The sequence below is a fragment of the Etheostoma cragini genome, chromosome 4, assembly GCF_013103735.1.
Source record: "Etheostoma cragini isolate CJK2018 chromosome 4, CSU_Ecrag_1.0, whole genome shotgun sequence".
Lineage (NCBI taxonomy): Eukaryota > Metazoa > Chordata > Actinopteri > Perciformes > Percidae > Etheostoma > Etheostoma cragini.
This window is the reverse complement of record NC_048410.1, coordinates 26,804,673-26,831,124: the sequence shown is the minus strand read 5'-3', so window position 1 is coordinate 26,831,124 and position 26,452 is coordinate 26,804,673. Positions and strand designations below refer to the sequence as shown.

General features: G+C 42.1%; 3 protein-coding genes across 4 annotated transcripts in view; all 3 read left to right on the top strand.

Moving 5' to 3' along the window:
- Positions 1-632: 632 nt before the first annotated feature.
- On the top strand, positions 633-13,138 carry zc3h11a (zinc finger CCCH-type containing 11A). Of its 2 annotated transcripts, XM_034868254.1 has the most exons (17): positions 634-1,124; positions 2,275-2,346; positions 2,906-3,028; positions 3,140-3,259; positions 4,300-4,423; positions 4,513-4,695; positions 4,804-4,869; positions 4,996-5,169; positions 5,864-5,941; positions 6,046-6,144; positions 6,750-6,809; positions 6,927-7,457; positions 7,896-7,966; positions 8,055-8,601; positions 10,054-10,226; positions 10,695-10,888; positions 11,807-13,138. In XM_034868254.1, exons 3-17 carry the CDS (start codon positions 2,975-2,977, stop codon positions 12,027-12,029), a joined length of 2,697 nt encoding a protein of 898 aa, XP_034724145.1. In that variant the 5' UTR covers positions 634-1,124; positions 2,275-2,346; positions 2,906-2,974; the 3' UTR covers positions 12,030-13,138. The 2 variants fall into 2 exon arrangements, with proteins under 2 accessions (XP_034724146.1, XP_034724145.1); XM_034868255.1 differs by having other exon boundaries at positions 633-2,346; positions 4,804-4,874; positions 5,001-5,169.
- Positions 13,139-13,816: 678 nt separating this feature from the next.
- Positions 13,817-17,358, top strand: LOC117942686 (zinc finger protein 235-like). Its single transcript, XM_034868289.1, has 2 exons — positions 13,817-14,085; positions 16,408-17,358. Exons 1-2 carry the CDS (start codon positions 13,902-13,904, stop codon positions 17,220-17,222), a joined length of 999 nt encoding a protein of 332 aa, XP_034724180.1. The 5' UTR covers positions 13,817-13,901; the 3' UTR covers positions 17,223-17,358.
- A 4,360-nt stretch (positions 17,359-21,718) lies between these two features.
- Positions 21,719-26,452, top strand: part of nfasca (neurofascin homolog (chicken) a) — a 149,132-nt gene continuing 144,398 nt past the window's right edge. The window contains exon 1 of the mRNA XM_034868216.1: positions 21,719-21,929. The gene's annotated coding sequence lies outside the window, so the exon portion shown is untranslated. The remainder of the gene's footprint in view (positions 21,930-26,452) is intronic.

Here is a 26,452-nt window from a genome sequence, read left to right as displayed (position 1 = left end):
GGGCATATGGAATTTAAACATATGATGACACAAATATGACTTTTGCATAGTAGCACATACATAAACATCGACTCCATCTCACATGCAAGGCGGCATTCAGCAAACCAGCCACATGAAAAAGTAGTTTACTCTGATCCCTTGTGGAAACATTATGTTGTAAACCGTCAATAAAACTATGATGGTCTAGTCAATTGAACCAACACTCAATAAAGCAAGGGATAGAAGTAGTGAAACTCTTGCATTTAACATCTCACTTTTGTGAACGTATGACGTTTGGTTAGCAAAATATGTCTAGTTTTTTCGTAGTGTAATTTCGTTGTTGGTCAACGAGATCCAAAATGCACATTTATTTCCCTCTGACTTGTGTGAGAAGCGGTACCTTAGCAACATGACCCGCCTGACTCGGCCTCTGATTGGCTTACCCAATAACCGTAAAGACCCTAACCAATCTTACTCCTAATGCAAAACTAAAGGCTACGAGTACTGGCCAATTAGAGGCAGAGTAGGGCGGGTCATGCGTTTTACATAACATAGCCGTTCTCGAATTAACAATCTTTCCATTGTACGCGAACGCAGCATACTAAATCGCCCAGTGAGGCCCAGGGCCAACGGCCAACCCTCCCAATTTTTCTCTGCAGCCGCCATTTTGCTGTGGTCTAAACAGCACGTCTGCGGCAGTCAACGAACCGGGTCGGGGTCTTTCCAGCATTACACAAGTTTCAATTATTTTTTTAAAAAATCTTTAACGGGTAATTAACATCGCTTACGCATTGTCTACATGATATTTTCGGTTGTTGCATTGTAGTGTTCAAATATATAAGCGTCTACCACGACAGTGGCGACACAAAAAGCCGTCTTAACAAATAGCTAAGCTAGCTAGCTAATGTAAGGTCGCGATATATTAGCGGTTGAGGTAGGCCACGTCTATGTAGCATGAGCTAAAAATAATTCTAGACTAACGTTAGATCAGCACAGTACGTCTAATATGGCTAACAATTAGTCAGACTACACGCTATTGTTTATTTTATATTTTCTAAGTCCAATATTTGCCGATCTTTCCATCATTGTTGGGAGTCGCTCGTAGTTTTTTCCAGCTAACTTTGGGCTATTTTTATTATTCAACAGTAAGTATCTGATTGTGTTTTTTTAAACCTGTTTTTGGTTTTAACCTTGGACCATATATACTTCAAACCAATACTAAAGGTGACCTGTAACATATATTTGCCAATTCTTGTTGACGTTAGCTAGCTGTCTAAGATAATTTAGCCCGTAACTGATTAGCTAACTACATCTGTGATTGTGGCTCCAGGGGAAGTATTTTTTTTACTTGTAATGAATCCTTGTTTTCATCCCAGTGTAAGTGCCACTATAGAGTGTATTCTCCTGTTCCTTAAGATGGAAGCCAGAGCTGTTCGTCAGGTTGATTATGAGTGTCGAACTAAGGCCTCCATGTCTTGGGAAATTAAACACCCCAAGTCTGGACTCCAGAATGTAATTTATTTGGATACTTGAAATTTATAAACATTGGCAGATGATGACAATGTTTGTAGTGACGAAAGTGACAATGTAGTGACACCGAGTCTGTCCACTGTACTTTACCTCTGTTAAAACCAAATTCCAGTTTGCTCTGGAGACATTGTTGAGAGCAAATCTGTCTCACTGTACTGTACCTGTGTGAAAATGTCCAACTGTCTCCTTTGTATTTGTGCACACCTGTCTGTCTCATAATAACACCTTTTTCAGTTCCCTGGGGAGTGTTTTTGATTGATTTGTAGGTTTAAAACCATCCTCTTGGCCCTTTGTGGGAGTCCCTGGAAATGGATAGCTTGCCCCCCATGAGAATACATTGGCAGAAGATGTATTTTTTTTTCTTCTCTTCAGCAATGGCTGAAAATCTCTAGAGGCTTGAATATCCTGTCCATTTTTTTTCTACTGCCATCACGCAAATGTCACCAAGTGTGCAAAATTTCACCAAGGCCAAGAAGAAGCTGAGGATTGTTTTCCCACCGACCAGCCATCCCATTTTTGCCACATCAATATAAGCATTTTTGGATCTATTTTTCTTTCTTTCATTAGTTATACCAATTAATAAAAAAAGAATAATAAAAAAAAAAAAAATCCCCAAAGGACTCTCTTGCATCCACCATCAGTAATGTTTAGCAGTCTGGCGGAGATGTCTCAGAGTCTGTGAAAAGGCATGTCGTAGGAAGACAAGTGTCTCTGGGCGACCCACCCCCCTTTTCCTCTTATCTCACGGATCAAGTGTTCCTTCAGGACTCTATACCACCGCGGAGACACCCAACCAGCAGTGCGCTCAAGAGGGAGACAACTTCTCAGCCACCTCAGGTAAAAATGGCACAATGCTAATAATAAAAATGTTTGAGCGTTTTAGGCCTATTCTTTAAAATAATAACATAAAGTGTACATTCTTACATTATTTAAGAAAAATGGGGGCGGGGGAATCACTGATTGGACAACAGGGCATTGCATGTTGTGTTTCATTTTTTTGTTGTTTACATCTCATTCATACATATTTCTTTTTTTCTCTGCTCATTTCTCAAACAAATCAGTCTAAACCAGTAAAGCTAGTTCTACTCTCTGCACACAGACGGACTAATAATAAAAGGACTGTCTCTTAAGTCTCTACATATGCAGGCAATAAGCCTACTTTTCAGAGAACACAGACAATTTGGGAAAAGTTCCCCAATCTGGTGTCTTGTGTTATTAAACAAACAAGGACGTTTCTTTGCAGCGCCATTGTTGATCGCAGTTAAAAGGTCTATTTAACCAGAAGTACACAAACTGCACGTAGACTTGTTGGTGGAAAAGGGTTGGTGAATGGATTTAGCGGAGTAGGGTTTTTGTTGCTGATGTGTTGTTGTGCTCTGTCTTGTTGGCCCTGAAGAGAACCAGCTGCTGGGTTTAAAGGTCCTAACCGCAACCTCCGCCACTCAAGACGCATACCAGCATTATTATGACCAACCATGGAGATGACTGCTACTTCTTCTACTATTCCACGTGCACTAAAGTAAGCAAATTTTGAGCACAAAGCTGCCATATCCACTCATAGAGTAACTGTTGGAAAGTGACTGGTGACCAGGAGGAAGAGTAGGGTCTTACTGTTTGATTCCTGATGCAGGGAGACAGCTGCCCATTCAGACACTGTGAGGCAGCCATGGGGAGTGAGATCGTCTGCAACCTCTGGCAGGAGGGTCGCTGCTTTCGTGCCGTCTGCAAGTTTCGCCACATGGAGATAACAGTAAGCAACATTTTCTTCTAATTGGTAAACAAAGCTCAGCCATATCTCCTTCAAGCTTTGCCCACTCTAGGATGTGTTTGTTTTGACTGGCCATTAATCAAGGTTAGAAAAGGTGTCCCATTAAACCTGGAGCTCCACTCCTGCTCCAGTCCTGCCCCACTCTTTCAAGACAACCCCATATGTATCTAGATACATGGGCTACAACACTGATACACAGTAGAGCTATCAATCTTCCTTTATAATTCCATTTGAAGTTCATTTATTATTTTGAAATATTTAAATAATATTCAAAGAAACCAGTTTCTTTCAGATTGTTATGTTTCTGAGAATACAGCTATTAGTAGGTAATAAATGAAGTCAAATCTACTCTGACAGCTAATAAACTTTAGCTGTCTCCATGATGCCTCCATCTAAGCGCCTAGAAATCGCAATGCAGTTAGGAACATAGAACGAGCTGACTAATACGAACAAGCAATTTGCTCGGTGCCATGTTAAAACTATTTCCCATGCTTCCAATTTCCAGCTGCAGCTTGTCACCCCCCGCAACCTCACAATGCCATGTGGTTCTCACTCCCGCTTACTTATTGTTCATCAGGCGGGACACAGGAAAAGCATTTTGTTTTCACATGTGGGTAGGCCAAGGCAAGAAGAGGGAGTTTTGCTAACGCCAGCCAACATATTTATATAAAAAAAGGTCACAGTTAAATAGTAACTTCAGCATTTGAAAAGTATAGATTTGACTTTGGGAATTTATACACAGGGGCTGTGTAACAGTGTTGTCGTATCTGTGATAATACATTTGGATACCTATTGGTATCAGTGAAAATATTCTGCAATACATCAAAGTATTTGCCTTACAGATGGGGCTAATTGAAATATTTAGCTCTTCCTCCATAATATCAAATTATTTGGTTTTACCCTCCTTTGGTTTCAGTTGCGCTGTGGCATGTATAAGGCCAGTTACCTGGGCACAGGTTTGAGATGTGACCGTCTTTTCAGTACATGCTGTTACATGTTATGTATCTCTTTCATCTGAACAGAAAAACCGAAAGGAGATATCTTGTTATTGGGAGAACCAGGCAGCCGGCTGCCAAAAGCCACACTGCGCCTTCTTCCATGAAAAGCCCCGCTACATCGATGGCATCTTTGTCCCACCTGATAAAAGTGAGTGGACTTTTCTTGAGCAAACACACTAAGATTTCAAATGTGGAGAGTTTAAGACTATGTGACATCCAATGCTGTAATTCTCCCAGGTCTAAGCAGAAAAGAAGAACAGCCCCATGAGGAGCCGTCCCCCCCGCCACCTGCCCCCCTCCCCACCGCAGCCAATCCCCAGCTCAGAGGAATCATCAAGACAGAGAACCAGGAGCCAGTACCGAGCCCCACACACCCACCAGTGGTGATCAATCCAGCAGATGATGATGAGGATGAAGATGGTGAGCAAGATTAAAGCTCGAAATGACTACATTGTCTCTTTTAGTCCTAGTTTTGAGCCAATATCTTCCTTGTGATCTTTAGCACTAGCATGACTTTCTGTTTTCCAGACCAGTACTCAGAGGAGGGAGAGGATGGAAAGGTTGGCTCTTCTCCTAGGAAACTAGCCAAATCAGGTGAGACTAGTCAGAGACTTGAACATCATTGGTCATAATGTGTGACCAAAGCTGTACTACACACAACTTCTGAATGCCCTTTATGGAGTGACTGTGTTTTTATGGGCGAATGTTGTGTCTTGACAGATGACTCACTGAACTTCGGAGTGAGCACCCTGGAGGAGATCCGGCTGAGGAAAGCCCTGAAGGCCAGCATGAAGAGGGCTGGTTACCCAATCCAGAGTGCCGATACTTCAACCAATGGAGAGAAAGAAAACATCCAGGCATTCTTTCGACCACCCCTCTACGGGGAGGGAGATGGTAAAAACCATGAGTTTGTCAGATTGATAGAATAACAGGGCGTTGATACCCAACACTGCATCATTCTTCCTGCCAGATTAACTCATTTGGTGTTATCAGTCTGATGATGTTGTCGAATACAATTTTGAGAGAGAGATTGTGTTAATTGGTGAATTTGCTCAACATCAATACTGCTAGCTAGAGCTGGGCAATTTCGAGAAAATCAAATATTCCAATATTTTTTACCAAATACCTTGATATCGATATTTTGGCAATATTGTAGGGTTGACAATTGGTGCTTTCCCAAAATGTGCACACAATGAGTTTTTTGATAAACATCAGTTATGTTGATATAATAACTGTGTGGGTAAAGACAAATAATGGAACAGCTCAAAAATGACATCACTCTACTGCAATGCAGCCTTTAAAGACAGGAAAAGACAACACTTGTGTCATGTCAGGATATCACGTTATCAAAACTTTAAGACAATATCTACCCTTATTTGTTATTTACTGAAATATTTTGCTCGTGGTTGCTTAGAAACAGCATCTTACTTGGCTCTGATCATAAGATAACAATTCCTCTCTTAAAAACTAAATGTTAGTGTTGAATGGCTAAAAATTTACTCAAATTAACTGATAGAATTGTAGCCAACCAAGGGAAATCATTATATCACCTATTCTCAACCAACACCTGTTCTTTCTTTCAACCTAGGCCCGCTTGTCATTGAAGAACCTGGGAGACCTCGAGGCAGTGTGGCTGAAAGGCTCGGAAGGAAGATGCCCAACACTGGTACATTTCTCTTTGTCCTACTTTATCACCAGATGTAGTGCCAGTGATAACAATGATGGTCTTAATTGTACGTATTAGAAGCTGATGACTTGTTCTTGCTGTAGATGTGAACATTGTAAAAGGTGTCCCACTGAGAAGGAGTCTGGCTGGGCGTCTGGGCCGAGTTGTTGATGAGGAAGAGCCAATAATGCCCCCCCAGAAAGGTGAGAATCAGAACACATCAAAAACTAGTTAATTGGTCACTGAACACCACCTCAAAATCATTAAGTAGGGCTGCACAATTAAACGCAAAATTATTGAAATTACAATATAGACTAGTGCAATATCCAAAATGAAGGGGCCGTGCTATATTTGTGAAATGTCCAGTTCTACATATTGTATCCTACAGACTAAAGAAAACAAATCTGGGTGGAACAGATCCTTGCAAATTTCACTAATCATTTAAAAAAATTTTTTTTAAATATTGTTCAGTGAAAATGTAAATGATTGGTAGCTCACCTGGTAGAGCACGCGCCCATACATAGAGGTTTACCCCTTGATGCAGCGGCTGCAGGTTCGACTCCCCCCACCCCTTTCGTGTCTTCAGCTGGTCTATAAATAAAGGCCTAAAATTCCTCCCCAAAAAAAATGATCATTCCCACCAATATTGTGAATCATATCGTAATTGGGTTATCATTTAAAATCAGTCACTGTTATGCGACTTTAAAAATAAAAAAACTATAAATTAAGAAGACATCTGTGTTGCACTAGCTCATAATTTGCAAGTGTTGAATGAAAAATCTCCTTACCTTTTTTCTTTCTTCTACAGCTTTCAAACCAATTAAGGAAAGACTTGGACTGCCTCGGTCTGTTGCCCCAGCTGAACCAGGTAAAAAGTCTGATGGATATGAGAGGCTGTCACTGTCCATTATTTTGTCTGGAGAGATATAAATCATGCACATTAATTAAAACATTGTTTATTGCTGTCCTGAACCTTCCCAATCAGCTGTGGCCAACGTTGAGGTAAAAGGAGCTCCTGAGCAGATTCGCATCAAAACCCTGGAGGAGATAAGACAGGAGAAGGCAGCAAAGTCTCAGAGCCAGAAAGATGAATCAACTGTGAATTCAGCTGTGGCTTCAGAAGTCAACACCGCCAAAACGACCAAGGGTGTCAAGCGAGCCATCACCATCAAAGAAAAGTCCATTAGCCACGTCAAAATGTTCTCGGAGATCCTCGGTGTCAAGAAGAAAAGGCAGGAGGAACCGGAACACAACCCTAGCCCTAAGAAATCCAAGCACACTGTGGAGAAAGCTCCAGGCAAGAACCAGGCAGAGTTGGACCCAGCGGGTCCTGATCCTGAGGCCACAAACGTGGGGGGGATTAGAGTAAAGACCCTGGAGGAGATCCGCAGGGAGAAGGCAGCAAAGATTCAGGCTCAGTCGGCCCCGGAGGGCAAAGACAAGAAGGGCTCAGATACGGAGGTGAACGACGTTAAGAAGCCTCGACTGCTGCGCACCTCAAAACTGGCTCCCCAAAGTAAGACAGCCCTTCCATTTCTATAGATTTGTTCCCTGTGTGTTGACCCAAGGAATGTAACTCTTGTAATTAGAGATGTGCCTAAAACGCTGGTATTGGTATTGGGAAGTACTGTAGTTTATGCACCGATGCAATACCACATAATAAAGAAAAAAGAATGAAAATCTACGTTAAAGTAGTTTATTTATTTATGTTCTTTTTCTGTTGTAACTGACAAACTGAATGATAAAAGAAAGTTCTGTGGTGTTTGTTGTTTGGGTTTGTTCATGTTTCACAAAGAGTTCAACCTGAGCCAGACTGACAACACACATAGAAATCATATCACAACCATGCATGGATACTAACATACACTTGTTTAAACATAATAAAGTATATGAGTCACTGGTATCGGCCCAAGTCCCTCTTTTTTTAACATGAAATATATTTTGAACTTGGCAGGCAACGTCACAACAATGGAGAGTGCTGAAATGCAAGAAAAGCCTCTGAAATCTCCTACTGCTGCTCCTGAGGTAAAGTCTTTAAGATACTGCAGTGTTTGCTGTGGTTGCTTGTTATTCTGTGGACTCTGTGTAACGGCCATATTCCTGTTTCTTTTAGCCCAGTGCTGCCACCAGTAACAATGTCAAGGTGAAGACCTTTGAGGAGATCATGCAGGAGAAACGTCTTCGCAAGCAGGAGATGGAGGAGCAGGCCAAAGCCTCGGCTGAAACGGAGCTTTCTCCGAAACCGGCCGATGAAGTGACCCTGAAGAGGAAGGTTCCTGCTAGAGTCAGTTTTACATGCCCGGGCTCCTCATCACCTTCTTCCACCCCTCTGGTCCCTGACTCTACCCCTTCCACCCAAAAACAGATCCCCCTTAAATTCAAGGCTGCTTCCCCTGTAAACAGCACTGCTTCTGGTACAAGAGGAGCTGCTGTTCCAGCTGCGAGCTCTCCTCGACTGGAGGCTGAGCCCATATCCGGCTCCCAGAGCCCCAGTGGCTCGGGGGAGGTCCCAGACAAAAACACAAAGAGTTCCACCGCACTGTCGGCAGCCAAGCAGGCCAGAGCAGCTCCTCGGGGTCCTGCTGCAGGGGCCCGTAATTCTGATAAAGCATTGAACAATAATCAGAAGAAATCCCCAGAACACACTGCAGACACCAAAGGTATTGCCCCTTTATTTACTTACTTGCTTTTGCAACCCATGTTTCTGTTTGAGCAGCGGATACCCACCTTTAGTCTTGGATAGGCAGGGGAAAGCTTAGAGCTGGGCCATATATCGATAGCGTGATATGAGACTAGATATCGTCCAAGATCTTTGATATTGTAATGTGGTATAAGTGTTGTCTTTTCCTGGTTTTAAAGGCAGTGAACAGTAAAGTCATTTTCTGAACTTAACAGACTGTTGTAACTGTTCTATTATTTGCCTTTACCCACTTAGTCATTAAATCCACATAAATGATGACTATTTATCAAAGATCTTAGTGTGTAAATATTATTGCGAAAGCACCAGTAGTCAACACTACAATATCATTGCAGTATCGTTATCAAGGTATTTGGTCAAAAATATTGTGAAATTAGATTTTCTTCCTATCGCCAAGCCTTATGAAATCTCTGACCTGGTTCAAAATGTACAAGCTGTGTGTTCACACGCACAAGAGTGACCTTGTTATTATCCATCTGACGACACCTGTTTTATTTACAAATGTCATGTAAACAAAAAAAAACACATTTCTTCTTAAAGTGGGCATGGGTTTTAGTGAAGCCTGATGGTTTGGCCATGTATACACATTACAGGGTTCGTACACATACATGTGTCCCAATAGGCTCGTTCGAGATGAGCCAGGTCTGACAGAATCGATCACCGGCGATCGGCGTCCGTTGCATGCCGGTTAGATTTGTGTCCGACTTGATCCCGACTTTCTCTGACGTCATGCACACGTGGGCAACGGAAATCTCACAAGAGCAAGGCGGCCGCAGTTCTGTGACGCAGGCGGCGCAGTTGCTTTTCACCGACTGCAAGAGCCAGGCGGACCCAGAGCATGCTGGGAAACGCCGGCTTCTCAGCTGATTTAACACCTGATTGGTTTACAACATGATGACGTTTTATATAAACTTCTTATTGTTTTTGAATCGGAGGGATTTTAATTGCTATTTGTCTGATTTAAAGACTTATTCTGTACAGAATACACGTTGTGGCTGAAAGATGTTTAGAAGTCAGAGAGACTAAATCCTTTAGATCACTGATCATCTACAGTCTGTTGTTAATTAAAATCAGCAACAGACTGCATGTAGAGCACTTTGACAGCTACTCTGTCATAATTAAAACAACTAGAGACTGTGTACCTGCTGATATGTAGGTCTGATTATAATTTATTACATCGGAATCGCACCAAGGTGCGTGTGTCCAGTCTGAAGGCGGCTGGAATCGGCTGGAATCTGTCCGACTTTACCGCAGCTTTTTGTCCCCGCCCCCGCTTCTGCTGCCTGCTCTCGTCTACTTTAAAGGCGAGGCGCAGTTCATCTCGAACGAGCCTACTCTCTCAACACAGGAAAGAGCAATGAAGCACTTCCTGTGTTCCACTATAAGAATCATTAAAACTTTGCCTTGTTTTCAGTGAGGCCCAAGCTGAACGTGAAGCCCTCTGTGGTGAAGCCAGCGGTGCAGGTGAAGCCAGGCCAGAAGAGGCGGGGAGCAGAGCGATCAGCTGTTGCTGCTGTTAAACCTCTGAACAGCGCCCCCACAGTGCCGGAGGATCCACAGCAGGAGACGCCATGCAGAGACAGACAGGTTAGTCGGCACCACGGGCCAGTCCTAATCACCTGGTCTAGAGCACGCACAAACACCTTTCAAATGTATCTTATATTACTTTAATGTGGCACATTGCAACTTTCCTTGGATATTCCCATATATTACCTCATTTGTGTATGTTTTTATTTACCTTTATATATATATATATATTTAGTTCTAATAATTTCCTGAAGTATTTTGCATACCCTCCTAGGGTTGTAGGTTTTGCATGAATCACATGTTATTTATGTATTTCTTCTCAACTTAACACATTGACATGTTTTGTTAAAGTGTTCAATAGCTCCATTTACATTATCATAACATTTTTCCATTTTTTATATTCTGCCTAAAGTTGACATTTGTCATCTAACCTAAATATAAAAAGAAAACTGCAGATAAAGTATCACAGGGAATGTAAACAATCTAGTGCTGTAAATGACCCTTTGTTAACTTTTGTTCCATTGTCAGGAGTCCCCGGCCTCCAAGGCAGAGGCTCAATTGAGCTCTGCTGTTCCCCAAAGTCCGAGCACCCTGTTGGACTCCTCTGGCTCCAGCCCACCGGGAGAGGAGCTCCAGACTGTCCCTGTCTTCAAGCGGAGCAAAGAAACCAAGCCGACTGTCAATGTTGCTGCTGCCAGAGAGGCCTGCACTGTCCCCCAAAGGTAAAGGTCCACAGAGAGCTTAAAACTTACACTTAAAGTTTTAACATGAACACTAACTTCTTAGTTAGGTCAGACTTAACCAAGCCAAAATCTGTGGAGTGTGATGTATTCATTCTGGCCAAATTAAAGTAACAACTGTAACGTTACACAACAACTTGTTTAACTGTGGATGCAAGTAAGACATGTTATTACAGGATACCACCAACACAATGCCGTCCTGGTATCGTTTGACTCTAGAAGGGGAACTTAAAAAAAAAAAAAAAAAAAAAAAAAGTAGCAGCTGAGACCTGTCTTACCTTTTGGGGAACACAGCACAAGCACATATGGACAAAAAAGATTATAAATTACATTGTAACAATTTATGTAACATTTCGCTCTTATGAAATCCAATTGCCGCACGGCTGTCTTGGAACAATAGACAGACGGTGGCGACACTTAAATTAATTTAAAATGTAGCCTACCAGTGACCAATTAGTGTTTGACCTACAGGCTGTTGAGATGACTCTTTAAACGCAGAAACAAAGCGCAATCGCACCATAAAATGTTAAGAAAAAAACATTTGCGTTTTACCATAATCCAATGAAACAAAAAAGTAATCCACGGCGATCAGAAGATCCACAAAAAGGGTCCCGGTGTATCTCTACGCCCCCCCTTCACCAGCCAGCTCCAGACATGTGAGCGAGGCCTCTCCACTTAACTGTTTTAAACAAAGTGGAATAAGATCTACACAAAACGCGCAATTAATTAGTAAACTGACTTTATATAGGGCTACATGGCATTTAGGAAACCTTTATTGCAATGTTAGCACAGCAAGCTGTCCTGACTAATGCAACAGTAACTTTCGTTTTTTTATTTTTTTATTATTGTTTTCTTATTAGCAAGTGACCCAAGAGTAAAACTCCTCTGTTTATGTTTCAGCCCAGTCCTGAAGACTCCCACTCATCCCAAGTCCCGGAGACTGAGCGCAGCTGCGTCCCGCACCGTCTCCACCTCCAGTGCTGCTGGCTCGTCCTCCTCCGCTGTGGACGACTTCGAGGAGCTGATCAACCAGTTCACGGACGACCATCTGGAGGGAGACGTGGACCCTGGCATGGAAGAGGACGACCTGCTGCAGGAACTGTCAAAGATGATTGGCAGCTGAGGGCTCCGTCCAACACAATCCGCATCCTGCCCCCAAACAACCTTGTCCAGTAAACACCGTCAGCCACTAGCTACCATGGAGCGTTTTAAAGATATTATTTTCTTAAAAAGGTTCAACTTATTTAAGGTTTAGAGTCATGTTTGTTTTTCTTTACATGTTAGACATCCTGCTCCTCGTCCATTTCCTTCCCATGTGATCATCTGCTCACCCCAAGGGTTATTTTGCAGGGCTTATTTTTTCAATTTTATTATGTATGTTCATGATCATTCGGGTCATGAAAAGAGAAAATGTAAAAAGCTTTTGGTGCTGTGAGATGTTAAGAACATTATCATTTTGTCAAGAATCCTAGAAGACATTAAATCTTGGGTAGGATGAATGAGTCATTTTAGAGGGAAGTCCTATCTGTGTACTGTGTATACAAAGGGAAGTATAGAAATAATTAATACTGCTGCACTTACAGTAGCCTGCCCCCAACTTCTTGTGTTTTTGTTTTTATGTCTGTGAGTGGACAAAGACTGCTGTTGCCCGGCTAGTTTCCAGATTGTAGATCATGACATTTCAATCTATCATTTTTAATTTAACAAGGACCCTGTCAACAAAGCTCAGGTCAGAGCCTGAGAGGAAGTTACTATGAAGCTAATCAGCCATGTTATTGTCGGGATCGTTTTAGCCATCAGGGGTATGTAGTTTATAGATTTTCCACTCAGTGCACCTTCTACCAGTGGCTGTTCCTTAGTGTTTTTATAATGCTTGGCAGGAAATGTACGTGTTTTTTTAACCAGTTCTTTTATTCAGTGGGCATACATTGAAACTACTTGACTAGTCTGGAATAAACGTGCAAGTGCTCTCTGAGTTTTGTTAATGAACACCTCAGGGACTGTTTTTATGTTCCTGATATGATTGACAAACACCGTATTTGAATTCAACAATCCTGTCTTTAGTTTTCTTGTTCTCTTTGATTTTAGCATTGGTTTATCCATGTGGTCTGAGAAAAGATCAACTTATTTTTTGGTCTTAACGTGTTTGCTCTGTCCTCACCCTTTTCCACAAGCTTGCTATTCAAAGGGACTTGTACATATTACTGTGTAAATAAAAGTGCTTTTAATGACCAGCTGGATCAATAATTGATGATGTAAAATGGCACTCAGCCAATATTTTTAGTCGGGTTTGGGGATCAACATCAGGTGCTGATACACTAACTGGGGACTTCTTTCTATTCAACCTAGCTCAGAGATCTTGAAGAGGGGGTCCTGGATCCCTAGGGGCTCCTCAGAGTAACTGCATGTGGGGGGAGTCTTTTTTTAAACCTTAATATGCGTTTCCCCAGCCTTCCTTTGGTCCCCCAGTGGCTAGAAATGGCGATAGGTGTAAACCGAGTCCTGGATGTCCTTTCAAACAAGCAAATGGTAGTTGGTCAAGGCAAGGCCCCCAGCCTCCACCTTGCCCCCCCTTACTATATATATAGCCTGTTTAAAGTAAGATAGGTTTAAAATAATAATTAAAAAAAAAAGTTTTTTTAAAAACCCTTTCTGAAAGATTATTGGGAATGATGACCTTCTTTAGGTTGTTTCACTTGTAATATACAGTACATGTGCTTAAAAATGAACGCCCGAGCATTTTTAAAAAGCAGAAGTATCTCTTCTGAATGTTTGATGCCTATGTACAATTCATTTGTAAAACCGCAGTATTTTGAATTTGCAGTACTGTGTAGTCTCCTGTCCAGCAGGTGACGTTACACCCCAACATAGTCCCTCTGAACAGCACGAAGAAGCCGGAAGACTTCAACTTCCGGGTTAGTGGATGTAAACAGAAGGACGTTCTGCCTTTTGAACTGTCTATGGTTGAGTCAGTGAAAGGAAACCTGAAGGAAACATGACCAAACTGGAGCTCTTGAACGTCTTTCTGAACGACAGGCTCACCGCGGCCGCTGAAGAGATTTTCCGCGCCGTTAAAAACACGGTGGTGGAGTACCAGAGCGAAGTCCTGCGTTCCAAAGAGGAGAACGAGCGACTCAGACGGCTCCTCAATGTAGCCGTCCAACGGTTACTGCAACCAGGTGAAGAGCACCGGCCGCTACTGTCTGTGCTGCTCGCTCTGTCTACTGATGCGCTGAATGTCACGCCAAATCCCATTAAAAATATGGCCGTTTAACGGGGTAACTCTGTGTGCTGAAGCTAGCTAGCACTGCTAAACCCATACATTAGCTAGCCTACATCGAATGTATTTGAGTAAATATGATAGCATATTAAAACAGTTACGGAGCACAAAGCAACATTATCAATAATAGTTATCTAAATACACATAGGCCATTAAACAAGTGAAAGAAAACAGCCAACATTTCCGGGTTATAAACTAGCTTGCTAGCTAGATAGCGGTAGCTAATCTCCCAGAAACCAACAGTGTTGTAGCTCTCTGCACGGTGCTTTGCTGAGCACATACCATAAGCTTCTATCGAACCATTCTCCTATATGTCATTACATTTTATATTTTATAAGCATATCTCTTATATTAATTTCTCACTAGTCAGAAATACAATAACATGTTAGAGTAGTTAGTTGTAGGCTAATTCTAATTGGAGATATCTGGTCCTATTGCCAGTCCTGGATATCTGTTACATTTGTTCTGGGCCAGTCAAACTGTATTGTAGAAATTGAAAATTACAGTATGCATATCTAGAATGGTTTTCCATTTTGGATATTAAATTATTGGCATTAAATGATTGTCTGGTAGCGTTGAAATCCCTCAAATCAACATATTTCTACAAACCCGGTCCAGAATAAAGTAACGTACTGTAGTCTTGTATTATCTGCTGAAGAAAGTTTCTATATCTCTGTTTAAAACATGGCATGTTGAGGAATGGCCTTCACTTCCTGTAATTTATCTCTCTTTAACAAATAGACAAATAGGTGAGAATGACGGAGAACTACAGAGAGAGAGAGTCTGCTCATGTAAGACCTCAAATCTAATCAGATGAATGGACATCGTGTTAAAGTTGCTTTTGTATTGGATGTTGGCTATTTACAAAATCTATAATGCAGCCTGCCTTTTGACCTATTCATGTCAAAACACTTTTGGGGAACTCAGCTAACTCCACTACACATTGCACAAAGCTTATTTAAAAAAAAAAAACTATGATTTTATAAATGTTTTTTAATGTAAATGCTATAAATCTATTATGCGGCTTGACCTGACCTATCCATGTCAAAACACTTTTGGTGAACTCAGCTGACTTCCCCCACATTGTACAAAGCTTTTTTTTTTATTACCCATCCTTGAGCAATGTTGTGCTAGACAGTGCAGTTTGGGAAGTGTAATTTAATTTTATATTTTTATATTTTCCAATTGTGAAATCCCATGAAATGCTGCAGATTAATTAAGTAGGCTACTTGTGGCAGCAGGACAGTGTGTGTGGGATTGAGTCTAAATAAAGTGTGTGTGTTTGTGTGTGTGCGTGTGTGCATGTGTGTTTGTGTTTGTGTGTGTGTGCTCATGGTAATCAGAAGTGGAAGAATTATTCAGATCCTTTACTTAAGTACCAGTACAAATACCCAACTCTAAAAATACTGTTTCAAGTAAAATTCCTGCATTGAATATGTTACTTAAGTAAAAGTATCATCAGGACAATGTATTTAAAGTATTAAAAGTAAAAGGGCAGTAAAATCCTCCTATTGTAGAAAGTGTAAAGGATCCAAACAGTTCAATGGTCTCATCATTTCAGCTGGATTTGTAGGCCGTTATATTGTTGGCTAGTTCACTTTATAAGAAAAAATCAGATATATATAAACTACATGTGGTTTGTGTGCAGAAATCTTAATGTGTGAAGTAACTAATAACTAAAGTTGTCAGATGAATGTAGTGGAGTAAAGTGCAGCGCGCGTATTCAAGGTAAAATATTTATATTTTTACTGCGTACCTTTTTGATATTAATGAACATCCGTTACATTCAAGCCATTGCCAAATTAGTTGCTACAAAGCTAATTAAGACTATAAGCTCCACGCAACTCTCTCTGTATTTCTCAGTATGGCTATGTTCAGAAGATTGTGCTGTCATGTTTATTTAATGCTTCGTGTCCTCCTTGGTTACAAGCAACTGTGTTGAGTAGAGGTGGGGGTGGTGAGCAATCACGGAAGGCTTGTGTCATGTGGATGCAACAACAGTTTGGTTGTCATCAGTTAATATTCCTCAAATGGGGATAGAAACAACGCACTATAGCTTTAAACAAAGAGAAAACAGAGTGAAGTTGGAGCATTGTTTCCATGCCATACTAAAAGATTAATATAAACCTCGTACTTCATCTTTGGGCATCCGACAGACACAGCAATACAGTATGTTTATTCCTATACACCTGGCATGATTGTGGTGTTTGTAATCTTTCAGATTCACACTCTGTCCAGCCCCAGGAAGATGGTCCACCCTGTGAGTCTGAGTGGAGAAGCAGTGTGGAGCTGCTGCCACACATTAAAGAAGAACCCAAACTCGAGAGCCTGCAGACAGATGGTTCACCCGAAGCAAGAGACTCAGAGGAGGGGAACTGTAGTCATGTCGAGCCACCACAGAGGTCACATCCTCCTCCAGCCCAGACTATGTGTAGCAGACAAAGTGTCACCCCATCCCCGCTATCTTCCCCGGAGATTAAGACAGAGAGTGACGGAGAGGACAGCAGGGAACAGCAGCCATGCAACAGCTTACCATCCTCCATGACTGTTCATTCGAACTGCCAAGCGGCGCAAAGCAATTCTCAGGCCAGCACCGCAAAGAGTCACAGGATTCTGAAAACAGAGCTGCAAGGGAAAGGCTTAATTCGCTCAAATGGAAAACAAAACGCACACTTACTGCAGGTCAAGAATGTCAGATTCCAGAGGCCGCCTCCGTCGCGCTCCTCTCACCCAAGCCAGGGCATCCAGAGGTGGCACAACTGTAAAGAGTGTGGAAAGGGCTTCAGCTTTGCCTGCCAGTTGGAGGTCCACATGCGCTGGCACACCAAGGAGAAGCCATACAGCTGCGCAGTGTGCCGAAAGAGCTTCACCACTGTCAGCATGCTGAAGAGGCACCACCGTATCCACACAGGGGAAAAGCCCTTCCGCTGTCATGTCTGCGGGAAATGCTTCAACCAGTCAGCACACCTCAACACCCACTTCAGGCTGCACACCAGAGAGAGGGCCAGCTGGAGCCGAGCACCACACTCCAAATGAACAAAGACTCCATCGGAAACTAAGCCGACATCTGTAAAATGCTTTAACTGGCCTAATACCAGGTTCAAACTCTGTACAATAATAGTGGTTGACTGTGTGTTTTGTCTGTTGTGGAGTAAAGTGTGGTACATTAAGATTTCTGATTCACTGATTGTGTTGTTGAACACTCTTAAAGGTCCCATGACATGGTGCTCTTTGGATGCTCATATTTAGACCTTAGTAGTCCCCAAATACTGGAACTGAAGTCTCTGTACATGGACATTAGTGGCCCCTTAATACTGTATCTAAAGTCTCTCTATATGGACCTTAGTGATCCCCTAATACTGTATCTGAGGGGAGGGGTCTTGACCAACTGCCACTTTGCTCGTTTGAAAGCCATGATGAAATTCTCTGGGCGGGCAAAGCAGAGAAATTGGAGGTAAAAGCTCAGATGGGCTGATCTGGAATTTTGCCCCTTATGACCTCATAATGGGCAAAATTCCAGATCAAAGGCAAAGGAGGATATCCAGGGCTCGGTTTACACCTATCACCATTTCTAGCCACTGGGGCACCATAGGCAGGCTGGGGGAACTCATATCAAGGTTAAAATCTCATAAAGTAACATTTTCATGCCATGGGACCTTTTTAAATGGAATTAAATAGACAATGTTGTGATGTTTGACCTGACAGTTTCCTATCTGAGTTTACAGACAGCAGTGTTCAGCAACCTTGGGCAAATGTGCCACCATTGGCACACTAGCAATATGTGTGTAAAGTTTTTTTGTGGAAATGTTCCAATCCCAAATTACCTCTTTTAAAGCCATTGGCAGAAGCACATTCATGGTGGTTTGATTAACTTTTCCCCCCATCCGCATTCCGCAAATATGAAAATAAAATAAAATAACTGCCTGAGTGGGCTTGGTAGATGATGGCAAGACTTATGCTGATATAGCACTGATCAACATGAACATTGCTGACCAGAGTTTTTCTTTGCCAGAAAAGCGTTGGCAGGGCGCTTTTCTATGACACAATAATGAAGCATGGTTTAAGTTCAGTCAGGAAGACTCTCTTCTGTTACTCATTCATTGTCATCCCCCGATCTCTCTCCTGCTGATTAGGGGTGTTTATGTAGCGTTCCAGACACAGTTTTTAGTTCGTAAGTTACAACTTCAAGTCACTACTCACAGCGTTCCAGGCAAAGTCACGAGAAACCCGTCTAGCTAGCGTTGGCATTAGCTGGCGGCTACCTATCGTTGACGTAAGCTAGCGCTAGCTGATGCTAGCAATATCTAGTTGGCGACATATTTTGGGCTTCATTTAAAAAACATAACCTGTAGTAGTACGCAATCGTATGTATGTTGTTGAGATTACAATGTGCGGAAATGGTTTTCGTTGCCTCTTAATGTCTATTTATTGCTATTTTAGTGTTAATCACCAGCGTCTACACAGCATCAACAGGGGTCGACTATGTTTGTTTGACGTCAAAACTGGAACTGGGAGTACAACGATCTGGTATGAGTTCACGAGTAGTAAGTTACACGGTTGACTGCCTTTCCAGGGCACTTTCACAGGTAGAAGGTTGTGAGAACACGAGTTATGGGTTGCCTGGAACGCAGCATTACTCTTTTGAGTTAAACCAACCACAGTTAGACACAGACTACATCAGCCAATCACATCTTTGCTGTCAATATTTAAATGTTCTCTCCGTTGCTGTCAGACCTCATTTCAGCGTGACTCGTCGACCCCACGTAACTTCTAGCCAAGTCCCGCCCCAGGAAGAGGCTTGAGCGGTTGGGGTTAGGCATTGACCTCGAGTGGTTAAGGTTAGGATTGCCGATTAGTCGAGATAGGACCTGAACAAATCGGAGTCCTTTACCGTGCCTAAGCATGGACGCCTGGCCAATAGTAGAGTGTGAATGCTATCGAGGGGCGGGTCTTGCCTAGAAGTTGCGTGGGTTCCAGAATTATTCCTCCTCTCCAGCGCTATACTTCAGCCTCTTCTCATCTAATCCGATCTAAGGCTCCTCCTCAGTCATCACTGCCAGTGTCTAGACTCCATCGGGGGTGTCCTACACTACTCAGGGCTCTTCATCCTCATCATATCTAAGGGGGTAACCCTTTAAAATATGAGCATGCGACGATGGAAATTGCTTTTTCTCTAAGCAGCTGCATGTGGCTGCATACTCTCTTCTTATTGTGAACATTTAAAAAAAGATGTTGCTCAGAAAAAACTTCCATGTGCAGGGTTTCCCCCAGAAAAGTTGTTTAGCCCGGTGGCAAGTGTCTTTTATTGGACAAGGGCCCGGCTGGGGCCAATCACAGACTGATGGCAGCATTAATGTAAAACCCAATCATTGGTGGAATCTCAAAATTGAGAATAGAAAAAAAGCTATAAGAGAGATTGGAGATTTGAAAATATGCAGTAACTATGTCTAAGTTTCCAACCAAGCCGCCTCACTGTAACTAGTTTAAAAAATGTCTTAAAAATACATCAAAAAATAATTTGCAGTGCCCCTGTGGGCCACCAGGCTTGCAATGCACCATGGGAAGCCCTGCATGTGGACACAGGCCCTAAGGTGTATAGACACAGTGGTAGCCACAGCTGTACAAGATATCATGCGTCATGGCCGACAGCACGAGCAAAGCGATAATAGGACAGGTTGTAGATCATTTAGAAATAGAAATGACAGCAAATCCACCCAACACGGAAATTACAGAACTACATGTGCCCTGAACGACGAGGACGACAGCCCTCACTGGACAGACCTGTCTTACAGCAGACATTTTGACTTGTCATAGCAAGAAACGCACAGATGTAACTAACAATAATAATGTCTCATGTTGAATTAAAGGTAAGTGAAGTAACGATAGTGAGTATGCATGCACAGGACCACAGCTGGAACTGGCCGAGCTGGATGAAAAACACCCATCATATTTAAATTAGTTTGGCAAATTGAGTCAACATACTGTAAGCCATGAAAGCAGCAAATAAACGAGATTAACAGAGATAGATTTTACCTGACAGTTACATTAACAAAGCCGTTACTAACCCAGGGTAAATATCGGAGATGTATTTGAAAGATACGGACAGCTTAAAGCCCAAAAGGATGCAGAGTTGGCTAATTAAATTGAAGCGTTAGTTTCAGGCTAATTAATCATGGCTACTAGGTATGGCCATTAAATATCATTTCAACATTAATGTACTCACATTGAATTATATAAGTACCCAAGTCAGTTACTTTAAAAAAAAAACCTGAGACACAGAAAGGGAAGTGATCCAGTTCCATGGCATGAAAATTTCACTTTACAAGTTTTTTTTCAACATTAATATGAGTTCCCCCAGCCTGCCTATGGTCCCCAAGTGGCTAGATATGGTGATAGGTGTAAACTGAGCCCCGGGTATCCTGCTCTGCCTTTGAGAAAATGAAAACTCATATGGGCCGACCTTATGAGGTCATAAGGGGCAAGGTTACCGCCCCTTTCTCTGCTTTGCCTGCCCAGAGAATTTGGCCCACCCATGAGAGAGAGACTTCATGGGTTTCAAACAAGCAATGTGGCAGTTAGTCAAGGCCACATCCCCAGTCTCCAGCTTGCCCCCCCTCTCTCCTCCTCAAAAGCTACAGACTCAGAAATGGCACAAACTAAGGAAAGCCCCTCGTGGGACTGGCTCTAGTGGCTGTAATTCTGCACCAAGGCTGAATTTTGGGAAAGAGACAGTACAGATACAGTATTAGGGGACCACTAAGGTCTATATAAAAGAGACTTCAGACACAGTACTGGGGGACCACTAAGGTCTAAAAGAGACTTCACATTCAGTGTTAGGAGACCACTAAGTTCCATATAAAGAGACTTCACATACAGTGTTAGTGGGGGGCACTAATGTCTATATAAAATAGACTTCACATATAGTGTAGGGGACCACTAAGGTCTATATATAAAAACACATTTTCGCACTTGTGAAAACTTTGTTCTATTTTTGAAAATGCAAAAAAGGTGGATTTCCCTGTTCTTTTTCATATGTAGACCACCTCAGACAAGGTCCAAAACCAGTAGACTTGGGACTAAATTATCCCAGCGAGGCTAACAATTCTTAAAAACACTTTTAAGATTTTCGAATTTGTGTAAACTTTATTCTATTTGTGAAAATGCAATAAAATAATAATTCCCTTATTCTAATGTGTCGTATGTGGTCTAAACAAGAAAAGGGAAATCTCCCTTTATTGCACTTACACAAAGTGGTTTTGGATCTGGACCTGGTCTAATGTGGTTCATTGGAAGTAGACTTGGTATAAAAGCCTTACTGTAAAAGCAATCATATAGGGTCTACATAATATATGCTTAAACTAGCCTAGTGTCCACCATCATTACATTCAGACCACAGGAATCCTCGTTCTTGGCAGGCCCCCCATCCAAACCACCTGCTAGCCAACCCCTGGCTACGTGTGAAGCGTGTGCACGCGGCTAAGCAACCGGGAATGCGCTCTTGCACAGACCAGAGAGAACAGCTGAAGGAGGGGAAGTGTGTGTATATGTGAGAGAGAGAGAGAGAGAGAGAGAGAAAGAAGAGAGAGAGAGTGAGACCGACTGCACCGCACTAACAGGAAACACGGAGTCAGAGCTCCGGTAACGCCGACAGCACGGAGGAGGAGGCGGATAGTTTTGTGACGCCGCTGCGGAGTTGACCGTGCCCGGTGCAGCAGAGGGGAGAGGAGCGGCGGACCAGCGCAGGTAAGCGGACACTTTTTACTCTCTATGGGCATGCTCTGGTGTTCCCATCGCACTGACGCATCGGGTGGTGTCCCGGTCCTGTGTGATGATGACAACCGAGTCTGCATGTGAAAAATGACACCAGGACAGACTGCAATTCCGGCCCCGTCCGGGAGATTCGGTCCGCTATTTGCCCATCTCAATGCAGTGTTTTCCGGGCACCGGTGCACACGGGCCCCCGCCTCTCCCCTGCGCATCTTCTGGATGATGCTGCGGTTTCGTGTTTTTTTTTTAGTTTGCTGCTCTGCGCAAACCGCAATAAAGGTAGCCTATAAAGTCCTGGGAAATGACCGAGCCGGCCTCACCGTCTGCATCTGCAGAGGCCCGTGTGTGTGTGTGTTTGCGTGTGTGAGGTGTGATATGTGGAGTGTCATGAACTGTCATTGCAGAGGACGGGCTGTCAAGTTGGGCTTGTTTGGTTAGGCCCAGGGTGAGTCAGGTCTGGCTCTCGGCGCTGGAAGTGGATCAGAGCCCGTCTGAATGTGAGGGAGGCCCCCAGAAAACACAGCATTTACAGCCCATGATATCACCCAAATGGACGAAACAAGTGTATTCCTGCAGTATTATTACAACGACTTGTGTGTTTTCCTGTGCTAGGACATTACACGGTGACCTTGTTGGAGCCTCCTCATGGTAGGCTCTCTTATTTTCTGTGATCACATAAAGTATTAGGACCTATACCATAACTGAGTCCTAGTTAGTCCCACACAGTCTGTGTGCATTCAGCTGTGAGTTTAGTTATATCATTAAATCTCCTGTAGGTAGCGTATTGGTAATATTGGGTGTCAGCAGTAGTCCTGTGTAACAGTCATAATGTTTCCACAGGGTATTTTCATCAATAGTGACCTCCTAATTTTCATTGACTAGCCTACTCTTATATTGTGTTACTTTTAGGAGGTGTGTATTAATAAGTGGTGTTTAAACATATTGTGTCATGCATCAGCTTTATCTCCCGCAAACCAAATTATTACCCCTTATCACTTATTAACCACTTATGTTTAAAATTGTCTTTGTTGTTTGGCTATTGAGATCCTTTGGGTAGCAATGGCACGTGAATACTCAATTACAAGTTAAAGTCCTTTACAGTATAGTAGAAGTACAGTAGTACAGTTGTACAATCAGCAAAATATACTAACAAATGTATTGAAAGTCCTAACCATGACTACTAACTCCTTTGAGAGTGTTTTGATATCATATTATTTAGATTATAGGATTATGAATACTGATTAATTAACATGTAAGGGGTCATTTCTTGGCTGGCTGGAACTTTTAGCTTCTTTATAAACTGGTGGGTTGTTTGATTTTTTTTACAGTGTATCATTTAATATTCATAAGATCACCACGTGTTTTTTATAAATCCATTATCTGCGAATAACAAGACTACCGTTGCTGTCAAATAAATGTTAAGAGTACATTACCCTCTAAAATGTACTGGAGTACAATGATAACATAGCTCTGAATTATTTAGGTAAAGTACAAGTACCTAAAGTATAAAAACTGTCGGCGAGTAAATTTACTTTCCATGTTTACTTAGCATCTCTGATGTTGTACAAATTTAACATTATGGAAAATGTGATTATTAAGTTTTGCCCCCTTTAAAGTGACTTGGGGACATTTTGTCATCCCACTAAATGTAGTGCATATCCTTGAATGGGTTGATGAGATAAAAACGTGTCTGTCGTGCTCAACAGTGGCTTTCCATGACATATTATTGCAGTATTTTTAATCTCCTATTACAGGACTTTGATAATCCTACACTGTTCCAATACAGGGGCTGTGGCTTGTGTGTGTTTCGCTCTGACTGTGTTACTGTATAGAAAGCTTTTTCTTATCGACTAGTGTAATGAGAGCCTAATGCATGTACCCAGCCATGGGAAGTGGAGTGTGCATGTGAGCATTTATAACAGAGACATGAGTGAACTTATTTTCCCGACAGAGGCCATTAGAAGTGCAGCATAAAGCATTCAATGTCTTCTTTGCATAAAAGAGGGCTTCAAACTTTTACACCACTAACTGACCTGACTTATTGTTCAACCAAAATGACATTCCTGATTTTAAAGGTCCCATGACATGGTGCTTTTTGGATGCTTTATATAGACCTTAGTGGTCCTCTAATGCTGTATCTGAAGTCTCTTTTATATAGACCTTAGTGGTCCCCTAATACTGTATCTGAAGTCTCTTTTATATTGACGTTTGTGGTCCACTAATACTGTATCTGAAGTCTCTTTTATATAGGCCGTAGTGGTCCCCTAATACTGTATCTGAAGTCTCTTTCCCAAAATTCAGCCTTGCTGCAGAATTACAGCCACTAGAGCCAGACCCACAATGAGCTTTCCTTAGTATGTGCCATTTCTTAGTCTGTAGCTGTTAAGGAGGAGGAGGAGGGGGGGCAAGCTGGAGACTGGGGGTGTGGCCTTGACCAACGGCCACTTTGCTCCTTTGAAAGCCATGATGTCTCTCTCTCATGAGTGGGCCAAATTCTCTGGGCGGGCAAAGCAGAGGAAGGGGAGGTAACCTTGCCCCCTTATGACCTCGTAAGGGGCAAGATTCTCAAGATTCCAGATCGGCCCATCTCAAATTTCATTTTCTCAAAGGCAGAGCAGGATACCCAGGGCTCGGTTTAGACCTAATGCCATTTCTATCCCTGAGGGGCCCTAGGCAGGCTGGGGGAATGCATATTAATGTAAAAACTTCATAAAGTGACATTTACATGCCATGGGACATTTAACAGCTCACCTACAATATAAACACATAAAAGCAGTATGTTAGGGAAACCTTGCTACTTCAGTAGCTTATGCATTCATTTTATGTTTGTCAAGCAATTCTAATTCTATTATGTTTACATTCTTGTCCTCATAGTCATAGTTAATATGTAATAATAAGCTTTTGCAGTGTTCAATCCCTGCACTGATCTCTTTTGCACTACCACCATTGCACACAGTGTACCATAGCACCTTTACCTCTTTAAAGAGATTTTTATAACATACACACACATGTGTGACCCTCCCAACAAACGCACACACACATAGAGGCCAGCTGTAACAAAAGCATGTATATTATGTGATATTATATATTAGGATACAGTAAATGCTGTTTTCATTATTTAAGCAAAAATCAAAGCATGAATGAAAAAAGGAGACACACCACTCTATTGGGTTATTTAATTATAGCCTTGTCTCAGTAACAAAAATGTAGTTAGCTAATCTCAACACTAACTTTTTTTTGTTTTTTTGTTAGTAATAGCAAAAAATGCTTTCTTTTTGTTGTAATTGTAACCTCTGTTGGATTTCTGAGGACTACGGTTACCCGGTCCTCAGATCTCTGCAGGGTAAATCCAGACAGCTAGCTAGACTATCTGTACAATCGGTTTTCTGTTGCACGACTTTTGAACGTAGACATGTTCTACCAAAACAAGTTCATTCCCGAGGTTATTTTGCAGCGACACCGTGGCTCCGTCCGGAGCTTAGCGCCCGCCCGAGACGATTGTGATTGGTTTAAAGAAATGCCAATTAACCAGAGCACGTTTTTCTCCCATCCCAGAATACTGTGTCGACTAGCCACAGCGCTGGGGAGGAGGGTCTGGCAATGAGAAACTAGTAATAACACAACTAACATTCACTGAAATGGTTTTAGATAGTGCTGAAACTTATCAAATGTAAGCTGTTTTTAAATTGCGAGTCTACACTAACCTCGGCCAAATTACTAGTAGTAATTTGTCCAGTGTTGGAACCAAAGTGTTAAAGTACTAATTCCCAAATCTAATGCTTAACCCTAACCTCAACCAATGTTTCTTCTTGTACTGATTACATGAAGATCTGAGTCCCACAGATTTCTGTTCATTTTACTAACTAGATCCACACCCCGTTCTACAGGCCACATCTGCAATAAACATTTGTCAAGGCACAAGATTTTGACTAACCTCTTGTTTGCTATGGCAATTGGTGGGGAGTCATAATCATGTTTTTAGATGTTTGTAGACTGAATGCACCATCAAGTGCCCCTGGTTCTTTTTATAGAGTGAAACTTGATTTACTGTTAACACCTCAATCATAGAAAAATCTGGGTGAAAATGTGATTGCACACTGCCATTTGCATTGCAACAAACCATAGTTTAAAGGCAACTATACGCTAGGTTTAAGGCAGAATCAGAAGCTCATTTGCATTTTTGCCTCATTTGTCTTTTTAATTTCCAAAAGGAACAACCTTTGGATATATGGGAATACACAATCTGAAGGAACCAATTTTGAGCAAGCAGTGTTAACCACACACCAGGGAGATATGTAGAGGAGTCAGTTTGGCAGCGAGTTAGCTCTGAGGCTACTGCTGCTGCTGTAGAGGACAGAAAAGGTTAAGTTGGCAGTTCAGCATTACTCTCATAACAGGGCAAGTCACAAAACTCTTCAGCATACACTGTAAATCCGAATTCACTAACTCAACCTAAAATTTTTGTGGAAACAGCTTGCACTCAAAACTTTTAATTTAGT

Coding starts and splice junctions, on each gene's coding strand:
- zc3h11a (XM_034868255.1), top strand. CDS start 2,975: ATGACCAACCATGGAGATGACTGCTACTTCTTCTACTATTCCACGTGC. Junction 7,967..8,054: donor CTCCTACTGCTGCTCCTGAG/GTAAAGTCTTTA, acceptor TGTTTCTTTTAG/CCCAGTGCTGCCACCAGTAA. Junction 8,602..10,053: donor ACACACTGCAGACACCAAAG/GTATTGCCCCTT, acceptor CCTTGTTTTCAG/TGAGGCCCAAGCTGAACGTG.
- LOC117942686 (XM_034868289.1), top strand. CDS start 13,902: ATGACCAAACTGGAGCTCTTGAACGTCTTTCTGAACGACAGGCTCACC. Junction 14,086..16,407: donor CCAACGGTTACTGCAACCAG/GTGAAGAGCACC, acceptor GTAATCTTTCAG/ATTCACACTCTGTCCAGCCC.